This window comes from Macadamia integrifolia, chromosome 9 (genome assembly GCF_013358625.1).
Source record: "Macadamia integrifolia cultivar HAES 741 chromosome 9, SCU_Mint_v3, whole genome shotgun sequence".
NCBI lineage: Eukaryota > Viridiplantae > Streptophyta > Magnoliopsida > Proteales > Proteaceae > Macadamia > Macadamia integrifolia.
Genome location: NC_056565.1, coordinates 20653992 through 20673566, shown reverse-complemented (window position 1 = coordinate 20673566; position 19575 = coordinate 20653992). Strand labels below are relative to the sequence as shown.

Here is a 19575-nt window from a genome sequence, read left to right as displayed (position 1 = left end):
AGATTCCAAGGCAACAATTTTGGGTTATCCAGGTCCCACAAGTTATGGACCCATAGGCCTTATGGAATTAAATTATGGCATTCTTATGGTCAAGTTGGACTTTAGCAAGCAAAATGCTCTAACGTGACCTATGGCGTACTTAACTTGTTAGGTCCAGATGGTACCCAAAAAGTCCACAACACTACGTAATAATTCTCCCAACCGCCGTTCCATCTACCATTCTTTATCCCAAACCGCGCGAAGGACGTATCAGAATATTCCACGTTAAATCTCAATATCCTAATCCCAACCGTCCAGTAGGTCCCACTGGGTATGGTCTTATATATGAATGGTTGATTGGATCACGTTATCGTAATCGGTTCTGCGGATGCGGGCTTGTAATGGACACCTTCACTACTCTTCATCTCAGTCTAACTTTTAACCACGTGTTCAATTGCAGACAAATCCACATTTTTCATTGGATTGAAAAATCAAGGCCCACCATACGTGTCGTAATAAAAAAAATTTCATCCTACCTACGGTGACAGGAGAGTGGACTTCGTTACCCTTAAACTTTCTGGATATATGCCACGTATGATGTCAGATAAACCATTTTCAGTTTCTTCCATCTGCCAGTCACCACTGTTGTTCATCTCTTCGTCTCCCTCAACGTTACTTCAAAAGTTGAAGAAGAATCAAGAATACGTGATAATGCAAACGTCACGCTGCGCATCCCTGCGCACATTAGTAGCTTCTGTATATTAGATTTAAAGCTCCCTCTCTATCCACACTTGCTTAGCTGTTCGTTTAAATCCTCTCTGCAACTCTTCAGAGCAAAAGCGAAGTTGAACCGAAACCTCTCTGGAGCTCAAAATGCTCGGAGATTGTTGTTTGTTTCCGTTCTTCCGGCGCCGGAAACATGGAGAAGGTGACGACGATGCTGATCTTGATCCTGTTCTTCTCATCTCAGGTATCGGTGGCTCCATTTTGAATTCGAAGAACAAGAAGTTTGGGTACGAGATTAGGGTTTGGGTTCGGATACTGTTAGCTGATTTGGAGTTCAAGAAGAAGGTCTGGTCCATGTATAATCCAGAAACAGGTTATTAAAACTTAAACTTGTTGAAGCTTTAAGCTTTTATTTGCTAAGTTTAGCTTATTTGTTTGTTAATCAACTGATGAGGTAGCTTTAGTACTTTTATATTATGTTTCTACCGGGGATCCGACCCGTTGGGGATTGAGGTGCAGTGACGTCGTTCGGCCTTTTGATGTCATTATCGTTCCAACTGCTTTGAGATCAGTGATTACTTTGAATTTTTCGTTTGTTGTTGTTGTTGTTGTTGTTGTTTGGAGTTTAGATTCTTAGATATTGATTATAGGGAGTGTGGTTTTCTAGGTTACACAGAGCTATTGGATGACGGGAGTGAACTTGTAGTGCCCGAGGATGACTACGGACTGTATGCGATTGATATTTTAGACCCTTCAGTGGTAAGCTTGATCCTTCAGTAAACAACAACGTAATGAAAAGATTCTACTACAGGTTCTACCATGGTTTCATGGTTGCCGTCATTTGTGTCTACTACATTCAATTAAAAATGGTTGTCTAACAACACCTGAAGGGAGTAAAAAAGAAATAGAAGAGAACACAGGTCCTGGCGTACATTGTAAATGGTTGAAAAGTCATTGGTTGAATATGCTGGCTGCTTGGCTACTCTATCTGAAACACTATTTGTGACCACTTAATGCAATCTTCCTATTTGTTGTAGTAGAATATTGAGGCTTTCCTTTTTTGAAGCATCTAGATAGTTCTATTTCCTGCAGACTACCTCCCAGTCAAGCTATAGTGCAATGAAGTAAGAGACAGTGGTTAATACAAAAAGAAAAAGAAAAAAAGAGACAGTGGTTGATCTTAAATTTCATTTCTGGTCAGGTTTGAGGGTAATATGTTTTGGAGTTGGTGGAGAAATCCACAAATTTCTGGCTAAGGTCATGTAATCTATGTTTCATTGGGTTTTATCCTTCAAGAAGTATCCTACTGACCATTGAGTGAATTGTCTGAATATCAATATGGATGACATCTCATGGGATATAGTGAGTGGACCCGCATTGAAATATATTTTCTACAGAGTCACAAATCTTCACGCCTCAAGTGTTTTAAACGTTGGATGCAACTTTTCATTCCTATGTGCTAATTTTTCTTCGATTAGGATGTCAACCCTCTACTATATAATGTCAGGTGATAATAATCACCTTATTGATTAGGAGCAAGAAATTAAGAAGATGGATTAATTGTACCAAATAATTTTTTAGCATTCAATTTGTTGCCGGATAGGGTTTGTAGGAGGAGTTACTTGACTGCCATAAGTGATTGTCTGGTAACTGACATGGAGAAGGCTTTTTGGAGTATTGATGGGCAGTTTAGCCAGCAAAGGATTTTGTCATATGGTTTACGTTTGGGTTCTGTTCAGACGTCAAAATACAGGAAAGATTTATTACTTATATGTAGTTAGGAGTTAGGACTGTAATTTTGGTCTTATATTGCTATATCTGGAATTTAGTATTTTGGTAAATTCATGTTTATTAGTCTCAGAATAATGATTTAAATTCATTATACTGAATCACATGATTCTATTCTTAGCAATCTTGTTTTTGGTTAAAATAAAACTACTTTCCAAAGTAATTCTGATTTTACTTTTTTTTTATGTTATTGTCCATAGCTAACTTTTAAAGTTAATAAGAAATTATATGTATAAAATATGAGAAAATCTTGTTGTAACCAAAGCTGGTAAAAACGAAATTGTAATCTTACTTTGTTACCCTTTTAGTATAACACTTTCTTTCAATGAGGGTAAAATCATGTCATTTTACAAGTATATTTGAAAAGCTTGTTAGACAATGACTATTCTTGAGCCTGACATTATTACAAGTTGCTTTAAATTATTTGAAAACCCTTTTTTTCCCCACCTGAATTAAATAGCCTTTGGGTTGAAAAACGTGTTAGGCAATGACTATGTTCTTGAGAATGACATTATTAGAGATTGCTTTTAAATTACTTGAAAACCCCTTTTTTTTTTTTCCTCACCTAAGATAGATAACTTTTGGGAATAAGACAAAGGGCAATTGAAGAAGGTTGCAACTTTTCGACTCATCACTTTGTGACAATAAGATGCACCCATAAAAGATTAAGGATTAATTAGTTAATTTACATTGTTCTCTATCTTCTGATAAAAGAAGATGTCTTGCAGATTGAGTTTCCTGGGCTTTATATCAAAGGCTAAACACTGCTCCATTTCCCAATTGTTTGTATTTCTTGCCTACAGTGGTTCAAAATCTACTTTTACCATCAAGCACGTATTAATACTTATTTACTCATAGCTAATTGATGTAGGGGGTTCCTAGGTGAATAGGTTTCCTACAAGATTAACTAACTAGGTAGGGTAAACTCAAGGGACTTGGGTTGGACAGGATATAGGAAGCTCAACAAACAAGGTTAACATGCCAAATAAAGTGAGACTAATGAACAAAGTAACAGAGAGCAATAATAGTCTAGGAAGAAAAACACATGAACTCACTCAAGTGTCAAGGGGGAACATGAGATAGGGAACATAGCAGCAAGAAAAATTAGATTATGACACTAGTCTATTAAGCACCAAAGATAGATAAAAATACCATGTTATATGCTCTAAAATCAGTCATACTTGTAATAAGAAAATCAGCAGTATCTAAGGTAAAACAGTGGTGCAAATAATGGTCAAACAATGGGCTAAAAGGGGAGGGTTTTAATGGAAGATGGAGTAAATAATGAGGGGACAATGGGGGAATGGGGAGGGTTCAGTCTCTGCTTACCTGCTGCCCAGATTTGAGAATAAAGGAAAACAACCCAGATTTTTGAAAAGAATGTTCAGCAGCAGTCTGATTATTAAAAGGAGGTCAGCAGCAGTCCAAGTGATGATCTATCCACGTAGCATGACCTTCGGTTGTTGCAAAAGTGGCTGCAATAGTGCAGCGGCAGCAACAGAGAGTAAACAGCAGCAACAGAGAGTAGCTGGCAGTAGCAAAGAGAAAACAACAGCAACAGAGAAAAGAATGGAAGAGAGAGGGAGGCGAGACAAGAGAGAAAGCCGAGAGAGAGAGGAGTCGTGAGAGAGGAGCGACATCTTTTGTGCTTTTTTTTCAATAATATCATTCATTCCAACAATGGCCTTACACTTTAAATAGAATAAAACTTCTAAAAATAAAAAAAAGATACTTAGAAACTCAGTTATTTGAAATAATAAACTACCTAATAGAAAGAAGTCCTAGTTTCCTAATTGTTTAAAACAATTAAATTATATCAGAATTAAAGAAAAGTAAAGTAAGATTTGGTGGGGTCCACAAGATTTTCTGAATGGGAGAAACAAGGGGGGTCGAACCCAGCGCTTGGAAGGCTGGTTCAACTCGTCTCTTTCCTCCTCCTTTCTTCTTTTTTCTTCTTCTTTCTGGTTTCTTCTAATCCTCCAACCACAGAGATGGGACTGGTTGGGTATTCTTCTTCTTTCGGCTATACACTTTGATGTCCCCATCACTAATGAATAAAATGTTATGGTCATATGAAAGATTCCAAGCATTTTCATATCTTGGAACCTACTAGTGCTCTTGTATTTTAACTTTTTACTGCTTTTCTTTTTTTTATTTTTTGTCTCTGATTTATTCTTTTCTTGATGTTACAGTGGGCAAAGCTTTTTCATATTACAGATGTATATCAGTTTCATGATATGATTAATATGCTTATTGGATGTGGGTACAAGAAGGGAAGCACGTTGTTTGGACATGGTTATGACTTCCGTCAAAGCAATAGGTAGTCAATAATTAACTGTTTGATGGTGAAAATTAATTAATATTCAGGTGATTCCATCTATCAATTAAATGCTAACCAAGTGTTGTGATGGATGCCTATAACAATTTTTTCTTGTAAAAACTTCTCAGTAATCTGAGCATTAGACTGGTTAAAACATTGGCAGAATTGACAAAGCAATGGATGGTCTAAAAGCAAAACTTGCTGCAATCTACAAGACTTCTGGGGGGAGAAAAGTGAATATCATTTCACATTCGATGGGTGGATTGCTTGTGTCATGTTTCCTGTCACTCCATAATGATGTGAGCATTTTCTTCCCTCACCCAACCCATTAACAACCCCCACCCCCCCCCCCCCCCAAAAAAAAAAAAAAAGTGACTAGTTGAGTCATTTGCACAAGGGATGTTTATTTAGTTAGAAAGTTCGTTTGTGCTACGAGAGGCTAGGTGTATAATAAAATTCTTGAATTTGCAGGTTTTTGAAAAGTATGTCAACAATTGGATTTGCATTGGATGTCCATTTCAAGGTATTTCCTTTTCATTCAGATTTTTGAAACATTTTATCAAACGAAATGGTCCTGGCATGTTTTTGTGTCAGTAATATATTGAATTTAAATTTTATACAGTGAAAATTTTTGTTTATCCTGAAGCTGTATCCCGGAGACCTGGAGAAAACATGTGCTCTGTTTGTGACAAATTCTCATAAAGAGCAGAGATTTTCCAAACAATTCTTTTTTTTCCTTGATCAATCAAAATTAGTCTGATGTTTTGGGTGTAAGAGAAATAAAGTATTTTATTGTATTGAAAATTACTGAATACACACAAACAAACACTACAAGGGAAAAATATATGATACCGCTATCATTTCTGTGTATGTTAGTGGTATAAATAAAGAAAATATAAGAAACTGAATACTAAAACATTATATTTTCATACAAGAAATCTTGAACATTATTTTAAGGTTATCCATGTAAGCATGCAACATATGTGTGAAAGAGTGTTTATAAAATGTTCTCAAACTGGTATTATTAGCACTCTGAAAGGTGCAATGCACATTATGGCAGAAAGATCTGCTAAAATGCAATGTCATGCTGTGTGCAAGCTTGTCTGAACCACTGAACACCTCTCTTCACATATATATCTTGGAATAAAGTATTTGAGGAATCAAGAGAACATTTGAAAATAATTACAATTATATGGATGGAATAGTGGTTATTGTAATAGTGTATAGTGCTTAAGTTAGCTTATGATATGAGGTAAATATTTATCTGCATGTGAAATAATATACCTACATGTAACTGGGAGGTCGAGTTTCTTATATGGTTCTAGTTATTGGCAAGAACGACATATGTACACTTCAGGGGACAAGAATTTAGAGACTAGACTGCTTTTTTAACTCTAATATATATGTGTGACAGGCGCACCAGGATGCATCAATGACGCTCTTTTGACGGGACTGCAGTTTGTCTATGGCCTTGAAGGCTACTTCTTTGTATCCAGATGGACGATGCATCAGCTGGTAAATTCTTGATTTGGGATGGCTTTTACTTTTGGGGCTAGTTTGAACATAAGGCATCATAAGAAATGATCAATAAGGATGCAATGAGTCTAATGACACATAAGATAATCATGAGATTTTCACTCATCTCTCCAATCTTTCAAAGTATAATGAAGTGCCCCCCATCCTCGTTTGATATCATATTGTTCCTTTCATTGCTTCTTTTGCAAGATCGAGAGTGAACCTTGGTTTGATTATTGAATTTCTGTGGTTTGTTCTCTATCACATTACAAGAATGAGTCGGGAGCATGTGCATTTTATGATTCACTCTCTCAAGAGCAGCCAAACAGGGTCATAATGCATACACCGGAAACATAACCTACTCACTTTACTTTTCAAGATTAGTGTTATTTTCAAAAAAGCAGTTAGTATCCCTAGTTGAAAGATGCATTGCAGAATGTATTAGGCCAATTCTAAGGGGCTGCATCAAACACTGGAAAAGATATAATCAGGAGGTCTTAAGGACCATCTGTCATATGGTACTGTCTATGTCTGGGTTCTTCACTACTAAAACGCTCAGGTTCCTTACCTTAGGTGCTCCAGGATTTAGTAGATCCCCTGCTCAAGTTGGAGTTTCTTTAGCTGGTTCAGAGTATAGTTGTGGAAAGTTCACTGATTCCTTTCACCCCCAATTTAAAATGACAGCGGTGGCCAAACTCTATAGCTTTTGTCAGTGAGCCTAAAAAACTTATTATCCCACCTTTTAACAATCCTGAGAAGCTTTTCTTGGCTTAATCCATTTTATCTGTGAGGCCCTAACTAATTCAGGTTCCAGACTGTCAAGGATGGGATTTTCCTTGTACTACATTCTGTATTTGTTACCCTTTGTACTACGCTCATACATTATAAATAAAGGTGGCCTCTGTCATATCTGACAAGCCTATTCACTCTCTCACCTTCTTCTCAACTCAGACCCTACCTCATAGTCAAATGAAAGCGTGAAGAGGGGGACTTTTGTATTTTCATTCACATCAAAATTCACTTTGTTGAGAAATTTGATCCTGTACTGAGATCATTAAAAGCTAGCATCAACTGAGGACAGCTGTTTATTGGAAAGCTGGATATTAGTGATTATTTCTGTTAGCCACATTGCTGCAATGGTGTAACAGTTTGGAAGAGAGCTTCAGGATGAAGGGGTTCTGAAGAAGAGCGCCCTCATGCTATTTGAAGCTCTATTGCCCTTCTAAGTTGGTCTGGATCATTTAAAGTTTCTTGTTGATTCATAAATGCAGGGGCCTTCCACTAATTTTCAGGTTTTAGAAGAGAAGGCTGCTTCACCATTGAATGTGCTCCCACGCACTGTATGGGAACTTTCTCTTTAGAAGGAGGGGGGCAGGGGGAGGGAGATAAAAGGCATTTGAGGAGTTGTTTGGCTCTGTGGAAACCATCAAAATGATATTAGAGCCTCTTCAAATAGGTTCCTTAGTCGAAAATTCTAATTATTTCCCCTAGATTCCTTTGTCTCAAAATTACATTAATTGTTTAAAAATCCACCTAATGTTTACTCCGTAGTGCCTTTTGACGCAGTTGCATTAGCATGGTTGGACCGGAACGACCCACTTTGGAGACCCAAGCCAAGATGTAACCAGCCCAACCTGGTTTTTTGGTCAAAAGAGGGGGCTGGTATATTACATAGAAGCTATCTTTTATTTTATTGTGGTGGATAGAATACACAGGAGTTATTTGGTAGTTTCCTTGTTAATTTCCTAATTTGTTGGTAGTTGCTATATGTAGGAGCATGTTTTCTTTTATATATGTAAGCAACCATTATGCAATGGCAGATTTGAAGAATGGAATGAAATATTGAGTTTGGTTGGAGTGTTCCCTGCGTGTGGTGTTTGTATCAGTGTTCCTTCTCTCTCTCTCTCTCTCTCTCCCCCCTTCCCTAGGGTACGAAACCTTCCTTGCTCTCTTATTCTCGTGTTCTCCTGATGCCTTTTCTTCTCTCTTTATTTCAATCCAATTAAGGATTATTATCACAGTGAATCTCCCTTGGTCCTCCCTCCCTTTCCCTTCATTGCCCTTCCTTTCTTCTGTATTCCTTATTTGTTACTCCCTATTTTTCTGTGGAATGGCGAACTGTGGGTGAGGAACGAAGCGTTGGAACTCGGTGACTCCTCCAAGGTTGGACCTGGTATTCGGGGATCTATTGAGTTTATAAAAAGGGGCAACTTAAGCCCTAGACTCTTGGAACCGAGCGCCTTCATAGCTGCAAGAACCAAACCAGCAACCAGGTCCAAGGATTGAGAAGACGGAATTGGGGTTGGGATCGATCAAGGCCGATACCTGTCTGATCCCAATTGGGGTTGGCCTGGATTGGACAGAAATACCTTTAAAAATCATTTCTTTTTTTTTTTTACTGTTCAACATTTTTCCTGTACTGATCCACTGATATGGTATTGCCCAAGAATCGGGATCGGTTAAGGCTGATGCCGATCCAATCCAATCCAATTTCTCAAACCATGACTAGCTCAGGTTTCACTAGTATCCGCTGGGGTCAGTTGCAGAAATCTTTCATTGTTTATTAACCAGATTCACTTACCTATTGATGATTGATCCTAATAGAGTTGATTACAGAATATTACCTTAAGGTTTCAGGGTGATCGAACCTCTGTAGGTGTGAGAGTTCTTTCACGTGGCAACCAGATCTGTTATACGCCTTCCTCTTCATATCGAGAGGAAGGAGTAAGCTTCTTTTTCTATTTACACCTAAGGGCCTGACCTTAATATATTCAAGGCCCCCTGTTATGTATGTTTGTTTCCATTTTATCCCAACTCTGTCTCAACTTCCAGATTTGCTCTTAATGGGATCTTGCTTCAGTCCTTGCAGCAAAATCAGAATACTTGATTGACAGGATTGTAGGGAGGAGAGAGCGCAACCGAAATTGAGCAATTTTAATAACAAAGGAAGTACAAAAGATAAGAAGATATGACTTGAAGGGTAGGTTAGAATCTCATTAACCGCCCTAGCATCTCAACAGGAACATCATCTCACTGCAATCTCTCATATATAATAATGTTAAAAACCAAATTTCATTAAAATTCTGATTTCAAATGCTACAAGCAACTCTTTTTATAGAGAGGTTGTGAGGGTCTAGAATCTCACTGGGACTTTCTCCTAAACTTTATGACCTGTACATTTTCAAGGACTTACATTGGGACTTCTTTTCAAGATATTTAATGACTTTACATTTTCAAGGTCTTTCACAACTAACAATGAAACTAATCTATCGACATCGCCAGCTCATACAGTCGACCTGATCATGTCAGTGATCTGGTTGAGAATATTTGTTGGGTCAGAATTCCTTGAATTGGGTTTACGCCATAGCTCTGATACGAAAATAATGGGATCCTAGTTTAGTCCTTGCAACAAAATCAGAATCCTCATTAGACAGGATAGTAGGGAGGTGGGAACTCAATTTTAATTACCAAGGAAGAAATAAAAAATATAAAAAGATATGATTTGAAGAGTTACACCCCAAGCCTAGGCTAGAAGCTCACTAACCACCCTAGCATTTCACCAGGAACAGCAGCTCACTGCAGTCTGTCTCTCACAGAATAATGGAAGAAACCAAATTGCATTCAAATTCTGATTGCAAATGCTTACAGGAAACTCTTTCTAGGCTGGGAGGATTCTAGACTCTCATTGGGACTATCTCTTAGACTTGATGGCCTGTACATTTTCAAGGACTTACATTGGGACTCCTTTCAAGATATTTAATGACTACATTTTCAAGGAGGTCTTTCACAACTAGCAATGAAACTGATCTATTGACATCTCCAATACTCCACAACTTTCCAGGACTAGATACAATTAACGAGTGAAATTCGTATGGATCACTTATCCGTCATATATATATGTGGCTTTTCAAATAGGCCCATTACAATATAAACATAAACATTCCCAACCCCGACTCATATAACTGATTAGGCTGCTTATTTAACACATTAAACTAGGATTTTTGGCTTGTTCAGGAGTGAATACTTGTGTTGGAACCTTTCTTGAGTCTTGATCTACATCAGCCCTTTTCTTTAAAACTTAATTAACCATATGACATTAAGCCCTCCTCCCCCTCCAAAAGAGCCTTGAATTGATCTGTGAAATCAGGAATTTCCATTGATAATCTTTTTATTTGATTTTCTCACTTGGGTTGGCCTATAGCTACTCAAGTTTAGGGTTTTCAGACCCCGAGGTCGCACCACCTTTTGAGCAAACTATTCGTAGTATGAACGAACTCAGAGACTATCCCAGGTATTCGAACTCCGATATATTGCTTCAATAAATCCTTTTTGACTAGTAGTGCAATTGTTACTTACCATAGCTCATGTCTCCTATCTTCTTCACATCATGTCTGAAGCCACTAAATGTTATGTTTGTACTTTTTTTTCGGTTACTGTGTTTGTATTGTTTCACTTTTCTGTCAATGGATTTTCATACTGTGACATGACCTATTGATTTTTTGAAGTGAGCATGACCTTAAGCACACCCCAGAATAAAGTAGAAATGAGGAGGGAGGGAGGAGGGAGGAGGGAGGAGGGAGGGAGAATGTAATATGGATGTACATTTCTCAATGGCATAACAAATGTAATATATTACCTTAGTTTTAAAATGAGCTCGGGCCAGCCAACTTTTCTCAGTTTGGGGTTTCTGTGGTCAAGAAATTTAATTCTTGTTTGTAATGATGTCTATGATTCTTACTTTCTTAGACAGCAAGCTATCTCTTGAACAAATTTGACATTGCATCTCGGTAGTTTCTGTGCCCTCTTATACGTCCTGAACAATCAAAAGATGACATTATGTTATTTCTGGAGATATGCATTTGTACTAAAATAGCATTATATTTTCTGTTGTACAGCTGGTTGAATGCCCATCTATCTATGAGATGTTGGCGAATCCAAATTTCAAGTGGAAACAGCAACCTCTGATTCAGGTTTGGAGAAAGCAATCTGAAGACGAGGAAGATTCTTCTGTCAAATTGGAATCTTACGGCCCTAGAGAATGTATTTCTCTGTTTGAAGAAGCATTGAGGAATAATGAGGTACAGCCTTCAAGCTTCAATAGCAGCACCAGAATTCTAAATTCTCACTGCAAAGGTGTTTTTTCCCCCCTTAATAATTAATAATTTTAAATTTTCTTCTTGTACTTTTGCCAGTGTCGTCGGTTCTTTTAGTTTGGGTTTTTTTAGTTATCATTTCCAAGAAGTTAGTTTAAAATTAATTTTAAATTGAAAAATTTCTGGCATGTTTTTGGTGCCAAAATATTTCTAGATACAGTTCGTTTGGCATTCTGGGTCAATCATTTCTAGTTTCAGCTCATTTGACATTCTGGGTCATATATTTCTAGATTCAGTTCATTTGGCATTCTGGGTCATGTTATATGTAACGTCTTTTTAAAAATTGCCTGACTATGATATCACATAGTGCAGGCCCAGTTTAAATTTGGGCCAGATTTTAGTTTTGGTTTGGGTTGGGAAAAGCCCAAAAGTGGGGGTTTTAGGGGGTGCATGAAATTAATTAATTTTTTTTGGTGGCTCCCATGTTGGTGCCGATGGTTGGCGAGGAGAGTAGTAGTGGGTTGTAAGAATTTAGTCTAGTTAGTTTAGAAAAATCTAGATGTAATATTTTAGGGATAATATTCCCTGTCTGGCTCCGTAGCATACGCTAGTGCCTCACTATGTCTACTTCTCTCTCCCTCCTATGAAATGACATATCTGCCCCCTATTGTGGGAGGAGAGGGGTAGATACAGGAAGGGACTACTTAGTGTAAGAGTCGGTTGCACTAGGTAAACAACTCCCAATATGTTAAGCTCAAGCCAATGTCAAATCTGACCCTTCAAATTAGTCTCAACAGAAATCAGAAATAGGGATAGAGAACAAGGGAATTAAGAACCAGAAATTTAGATGATCAGCACTATTCCAATGAATCAGAATAGCCCTCAAAATAAGCACTTGCAGCAACAAGAGCTTATCCAGAAAACAAATCGACAGCAGCAGACAGAAACCCAGGCGGAACTGGTTTCGGCCAGATTAGAGGGAGGGTTTGTAACTGAAATCTGACTGAGTATCAGAGGGTAAATACCTAGTCGATTGTTTCCCTTAGAATGGCCTTTAACTCCTCCGAAGGGTTTCCAGAAATACTGAACAGAGGTTGAGAGAACAGGTCCTGTTGCTACTCCTGAAATCCCTTGCTTCTGAGAAGAAACGATGGCTGATCCTGCAACTGGACTCTGTAGAACCTCCAATCAATGCTATAAAATAACTCTCAAATCTCCCTCACACAAGCAATAATAGAGAACAGAAAAGAAAAAGAAAAGAAGATGTAAATCAAAATAGATGTGGGTGGGAATGGCTATCTCAGCCTGGGTATCTCATCCACAGATATCCCAGCTGTTTATCTTCCTTTCTCAGGAGAGGGAGCAAGCAAAAACTGCAGCAATCTTCATTAATTCAAAAGTGGCTTGTGTCTACAGCAGATCCTCTTTATATAGAGGTCTGAAATTACAAAATAGAAGCTTGACACAAAATAGAAACTAAATAAAATAGCGACCAACTCAAATTAGAAACAAATGCAAAATAGAAACTAAGGCACTGTATGATAACGTTCCGTTTCTGCTGTTTCTACGTTTTCTTGTTCCCAAAAATAGAGAAACAGCCTAAAAAGAGTTTGATAAAGTTGTTCCATTTCACCCGTTTCTAGAAACATAAATCAAAATTTATGCATATTTACAATTCTAGAAACGACTTTGACGAAACAAGTCGGACTTGTTTCGTTGTTTCTAGAAACAAATTTGAGAGAAAAAAAAAGGCTGTTGTGCCCGATAAATCTCTCAACTATTTAAACCTAAAAAGAGGCAACCGAACCCTCTCTACTTTTTGGGCATTCGATGATACTATTGGATTTTTTAGTGGCATTATGTTTGCTAAAAACGTTTTGAGCAATAGGTTTATAAAACACCAAAAAGTCCGTTTTTATTTCTGAAAACGTGAAAAGCCATTTCTGTTGTTTCTAGACACAGAAACAACAGAAACGTTATCAAACGGTGTCTAACTCTATCTTCTAATTTAAGAAACAAAATAGCAGCTAATAAGACTTCCTAAAAACACAACCATACTAATAAAATAGGAAACTAAAGCTGGGCGGTAGCTGCTCTGCTCTTCAAGGGCTGATGGTAGCTCCAAAGCTGCCCTTCTTCTTCCTCCTTCCATAGTGAATCCCATGATGGGGATCTACATCACTAGTGTTTGCTACGAAGCCGGACTGGGTCTTGATATTTTATTAGTAGTTGAGCTGATCTAGAAGATTTCTTTGTTTTTTACAAATAAGCATTTTAAAACCCCCTTACAATAGAGTTGATTAATGGAATGAATTGATTTGGTTGTTGCCATTTTGGCTGAAGAGCTCTCCCTCCTCCCCATGCCAGCTCTGTCGGTCTCTCTCTCTCTCTCTCTCTCTCTTGGTAGGAAAGTTTTCCCCTATTCTTATCTCCTTCTTTTTCCCCCTCTGTCCATTTATTTCTCCCTACACAACAACAATGACAAAAAACTCAGCCTTCTCTTCTCTCTCTTTCTTTTATTTATTTATTTTTTTACATTATTAATTTGAGATCTTTACTTGGGAGTTATTTTATCTCTTCCCTCTCACGATTTGTTTTTTCTCTTCACTTCTTATCAGTGCTTCCTGTTTTCCCTCTCTCAATTTATCTCTCCCATCGACCGCTTCTTTTCCTCTTATGCTCCCATTGATTGCTATATGATCCTAAATCTTAGGTTGCTTCCATATTTTATCTCCTTCATCACACCCATCGATCTTCTTTTCCCTCTACTCCATTCCATCCCATCCCATCCCATCTAATTCAAATAGTTGAGTATTTTATTATCTGATTTTAATTCTGAAAGTTAGTTAAGATCTTGTAGTTTCCATCTTAAATTCTTACAGTTAGATCTAAATTTAGATTTGGCCGTATCTGTCATTAGATAGGAGATGAGATCGGAGCTATCTGAACCATTAGATCTGGATTTCCCTGTCCTATTTCATCAGTGGGCCCACTATGTGCAGGCCAATAGATCCATCAGATCTGATCGATCCGCATCATCACAATTGATGAAGGCACTGGGCACATCTAGAAGAGCTGCCACATGTCAATATGCACAAAACCCTCCATAATTAGTGCTGGTGCTCAAATTTTTCTGGTCATGTACCCATATATTTGAGTTTCAGAAAATAGTAGTATCCGTACAATGTAAAGCTTCAGAAATTCTTGAAAAAAAATTCTCCCCTGGAAAAAATGGTTTGGCGGATGAAAATGTTGGGTATACAAGTGAGTTGGTCCACTAGATGAGACTTTCTGCCAATCCTTGGGATCCCTGAACCATCCTATGGTTGTATTGGCTACTTCAGCTCTCCATGTGGCTTAAAATAGCTGACCTGCACAGAGAACCTTTACTGAGCTATACTTGCATAGAAACTGCTCCTAGGAAAGAAGTACTCACAAGGGTTCTACACTGGTTTGAGGTCTTCAGGGTCAATCTTGTTTTGTTTCTTCTAACCAATTTAGACTGTAGCAGTACCGAAATGTCCCATATAGACTTTTGGAGATCAGTGTCGTAATTGCTAAAGACATGTGGACACCTAGATAGATGTGCCATTTATCTATGTGAGACTTCTATTGGTACATAAATAGGTGTATAATTTGGCATATTCATTTTCTGTACTAAATCTTATGTTACATATTCGATCAGTCTCCCCCAGTGATTTTTTGTACTGCTGGTCCCATGCCCAAAAGGAGGATGGTGAATGCATCAGGTAGGCAGCCAACGCCATAAAAAATACATAGCCGAACCTTAAAATAAATATGGCCTTAAACACAGTTGAATGCTGACATAGGGCTTAGTTGAGTCAAATAAGTAAAAGAATTTTTGTTTCTCAATGGCAGTTATATTTGTTATGCCTCTCTTCATTATTTTGGGAGGCTGGCAAGACCTACTGAATGTGCTAAGATACCATGTTTAATACTACATACTTTCTGTGGTCTAACATGATTTTGACATCATTCCTCTTGCAGTTGAATTATAATGGAAAGTCAGTAGCTCTACCATTCAATTCCAGTATATTTAACTGGGCTTCTGTGACAAGGGAAGTTCTTAACAAAGCTCAACTTCCGAGTGGGGTCAACTTCTATAACATCTATGGAACATCATTTGACACGCCTTTTGATGTTTGGTACGTAGCTAACCCACTATATGAGGGCTACAGCATACATGTGTCAGAACGGGATATGCTTTTCCATGCAATAGGATTGAAACCTAACATGTAATTGGCGTGACATACTAGAAAATCCCTGCTTGGATAGTGACCTGATTGGAATTGATTGAACCTATAAAAAATGATGCATTTATCTGAATGGCTGTAGATAAATATGGCTGCGATTAGAAAAAAAATATCCTGCAGATCAGATGTTTACATGCAGCTGTTCTGGTCAATTTTGTCAATTCTGACAAGGGTTGTGGTATAACATAATTTCTAATTTATATTCAATTGAATATATTCATATTCAATTCCATAAAAATTAAAGCATGCTAGTTAATCCGATATATAGATAAGATACCTGATTAGATTTTGGGGTCCATTGGGTGGGAGACAACCCTCGGATGCATGCCATGTAATCCAGTCCTGAATTGATTCTGACCTGATCTTCCCAACTGTAGGGATGGATAAACAGAAAGCAGTGTGGCGGTAGAATGGCATGTGAGACAATACAAAACCGGGGTTCATAGTCATATCCCAATAGAGAAAATGGTAAACAGAGAGCACATATTCAAAAGTTTTCTGCTGCCTCATTACATTGAAATCCATGCAAAAGATCAATAGAGAAGACCCTAATCCTTGCCATCAAATCCCCAACTCAATTTTATTATCTGAACCATCCACATATAAGTAGAATTTAATGATTTTAATTACTCTTACTGCTTAAGTACAACTACTTCATTGTAAAAGTAAAATAAGAAAATGTTGAGAACTTTTAAATGCAGATATGCAGCTTTTTAAAAGAAAATAGTATAAGAAGAATATATGGTTGCAAAGTAAGTCTTTGCCGATTTAAAAACAATGGGTAAATGCATCCCTCTCAGATTCTGTGTATTTTCAGTTTATTAAAAAAAATAAAATAAGAGATTTTACCAAAACTTCCTGAGTATAATGAGCTCCCTTTTTGCCAATTTTTTGGATTAGTAATGTCAAATACATTGTCTGCCCTTTCTATTGATGTCTGTTTTATTACTTTCTGGTAGATTCTGAGGACATGCTATGTTTTGTGGTTTAACTTTTATTAGTAAGCTTCCTACAACTTTCTTTCTAGGGATAACCGTGTCACTGAAATTTCTGTGATGCAAATTTTATGGTTTAGAGAGAAAGAGATGTACAAGCATGTCCTTGGTAAATTATTCACTTTCAGTAATTTAGCTAGCTTGATTAAGGGCTTCATCCAGCTTTGTTATCTGGTTTTTCAGAATCAAAACCATGACGGAGGACAAAACATGTTCTTGTTACTATTGTTAAGTAATCATCAAATAGCATCATAGTTGGAAGTATTGGCATATATTTTGTGAACAAAGAATAGATAATTGGATGTCCATATTGTTAAGAATGACAATATGTTCGTGCAACTAATCTGACAATACTTTTCCAGGGTTCAAGATTTTGGTTTCAACTGTGGGATCTGATCTTGGTTGAAAATTCGAAACCAAAATATTACACCGAAATGGCATCAATATGGAATGGAAATGGCCAAAATCTGGTTCATTTCAGTAAAAGAAGAAACATTGTAGATGCCTCAATTCACATGCCATTTCGTTTCAATAAGTGTCGAAACGAAATCTGCCGTCAAAATTTCGAACTTTATACCTTACCCTTGTACAATAGATTATCTTGATCATTTCCACAAATTATGGTTGCCTGTACATTTTTTTCTCCAATTAGTAATTGTAACACATTTTCTCTTTGATGCAGCTATGGTTCAAAAACCTCTTCTATAGGTGACTCGTCTGAAATATGCCACTCAATGGTAAGTAGACTGAATTTGGTCTATGCAAGACTTAGGCTACCATGACCTACATGAGGATTATAGAACAAGGATATTGGATCCTCGACCCTGTGATGTCTGAACTATAAGCTGATAACAGACATATTGTGGGCTATGACAAACTATTATTGCGCTAAAAACATATTGGATATTTGGATGTACAATTTATTGTCTGTTGAGCAATGTATAGGTAGCTACCAAATGATGCAGGCTCCCATAAGGGTGGGCTGCATCTTTCCCCTATGACTTGCCAAGTGACCAAATGATATTTATGTGATGGTCTCATAAAGTTCTTATCGTTATTGTTTCTCTTTTCAGCCTGATTATTCTTATGTGGATGGAGATGGGACTGTTCCTGCTGAGTCAGCTCAGGTGCTCTATGTATCCCGTCTCTTATACATTAGCTGTTTCTTTGTAAATTTTTTGTGTTATCAAAGAGAAGTCCTGGGCATGATCTTTTAGGCCCATTGGATTATACTTTGTGCAACTACCTTTACAATAGTATGTATAACCCAGCTGAGATGTGTAAAAGGAAACAAATAAGATCATTTTTCAGTTTGGGAAGGGGGCGAGAGAAAACTTTGTCTACTTTTCTCACACTTTCTTGAATATTAAGTAAAATTTCACCCATTGGGAAGGTTATCTAGTATTTTAACTCATACCGTTACAGAGCACTACAAACTTCAGAGTACGGAGGAAAGTTGTTGAAAATATCGCTTCCAGGAAAATCTAAATTTTGTAGGTTTGTTCTAGAAGCCAAAGTCACCATTCTTGATAAATGTTCTAGCATGTTCTACTCTAATTTTGATAATGGATATATATGTAATCACTTTTGAATTCTGCAAGTATAGTTAATTGATTATAAGTTTCACTTTATGCTAAGCGGATATTTGTTATCTTACTTTCCAATACTAACAAAGTATCGTGTCATAGTCAAGTTGATTATATCATCGTACATTCCCTTGACTAGAGGTCTCAACTTAGCTTGTTTGAGAATATGGTGGTGGTTTGCATCCAGTAGATCAATTCATGATATATGTAGCTTTTTATTCTTTGTTACAGGCTGATAGTTTTGCAGCAGTGGAAAGAGTAGGAATTGCTGCTGATCACCGAGGGCTGTTACGTGATAAAACAGTGTTTCAGCTAATCAAGAAGTGGTTGGGTGTAACCGAAAAGTCGCTCAATAATGCAAAGACTTCCAGAGTAATGGATGCATATTCAGCTGAAGATGCTTGTTTACACAGAGAAAGTACTATGTCAACTTGTTTGAAAACGGCTGGGAGTTGACAAGAATTCACACCAGCAAAGGTTTCCATGCAGATAAGAAGTGTTGCCAGTGAAACAGTATTTGCGGTTGATAGAGTTTTTGGGAATCAACCAAAAATTCTCCCTAGTCCTCCGAAGGTTGCAGAGTGGGAGGATGATAACCATAGTGCAGTTGTTACTTTGGAGCTCGTTGGGCTAGTTAGGTTAGTCAATGGTCAGTCATTATTTGATTCATATACATGTATAGACATCAAAAGCTCCAATCAAATCCTCTTTGCCAAAAGAATCAGTTATTTCATTTTTTTTTTTTTGATGGTGGGGAGGGGAGGAGGGGTTGGTGTTCCTTTGCTTCGCTAGCTTTAGCTCTTCATTGAGTTCATCATCAATTCGTTCAAGGGGTGGCAGCATCAGCAGACATGGTTTACTTGATTGAGGTGTTTTATGGTCTCTAAGAGTCCTGAATGTATATAAATTATGCCTCCGTATACTTGAATAAAATTTAGTATGTCCACTTCGGTAGTTCACCTGGGATATCATTCCACTGACAGGTGGTAAGCCCCTACTATCAGCACGTACCAATTGGATTTCACCACATGGAAAATTTTATGGACTATCAAGGAAAACTCATTGTAATTATTATTACTATTAGGGAAAGAGAAACCTATCTGTTTACGCTGTCCCTCTGCCCCATGCATTCACATGTGTTGAAGATGTCTTTTTTGTGGACTTGAATCTTGTCTGTGTAGCCTCCCATTGATTTGTATGTTGGTGTGGTGTTGTGGCCGCATAAATGGGTAGAGTTTTCTTGTTTTAACTATTATGATAGAAATACGGTCTGATGTCAAAGTGCAATTTCTCTCTTGC

General features: G+C 37.5%; 1 protein-coding gene across 1 annotated transcript; it reads left to right on the top strand.

The window, feature by feature from the left end:
* Positions 1-624: 624 nt before the first annotated feature.
* Positions 625-19235, top strand: LOC122089101 (phospholipase A(1) LCAT3). The gene is made up of 11 exons (XM_042658564.1): positions 625-1078; positions 1373-1464; positions 4686-4813; positions 4977-5112; positions 5285-5336; positions 6228-6328; positions 11224-11406; positions 15430-15587; positions 17373-17427; positions 17764-17817; positions 18508-19235. Exons 1-11 carry the CDS (start codon positions 853-855, stop codon positions 18730-18732), a joined length of 1410 nt encoding a protein of 469 aa, XP_042514498.1. The 5' UTR covers positions 625-852; the 3' UTR covers positions 18733-19235.
* The last annotated feature ends 340 nt before the right edge of the window (positions 19236-19575 follow it).

Bases quoted from the DNA above. Each gene is read 5' to 3' on its own strand.
- LOC122089101 (XM_042658564.1), top strand. From the start codon at position 853: ATGCTCGGAGATTGTTGTTTGTTTCCGTTCTTCCGGCGCCGGAAACAT. The intron at 4,814-4,976 runs GTAGTCAATAAT...AAACATTGGCAG, and splicing joins GACTTCCGTCAAAGCAATAG to AATTGACAAAGCAATGGATG. The intron at 15,588-17,372 runs GTACGTAGCTAA...TCTTTGATGCAG, and splicing joins GACACGCCTTTTGATGTTTG to CTATGGTTCAAAAACCTCTT.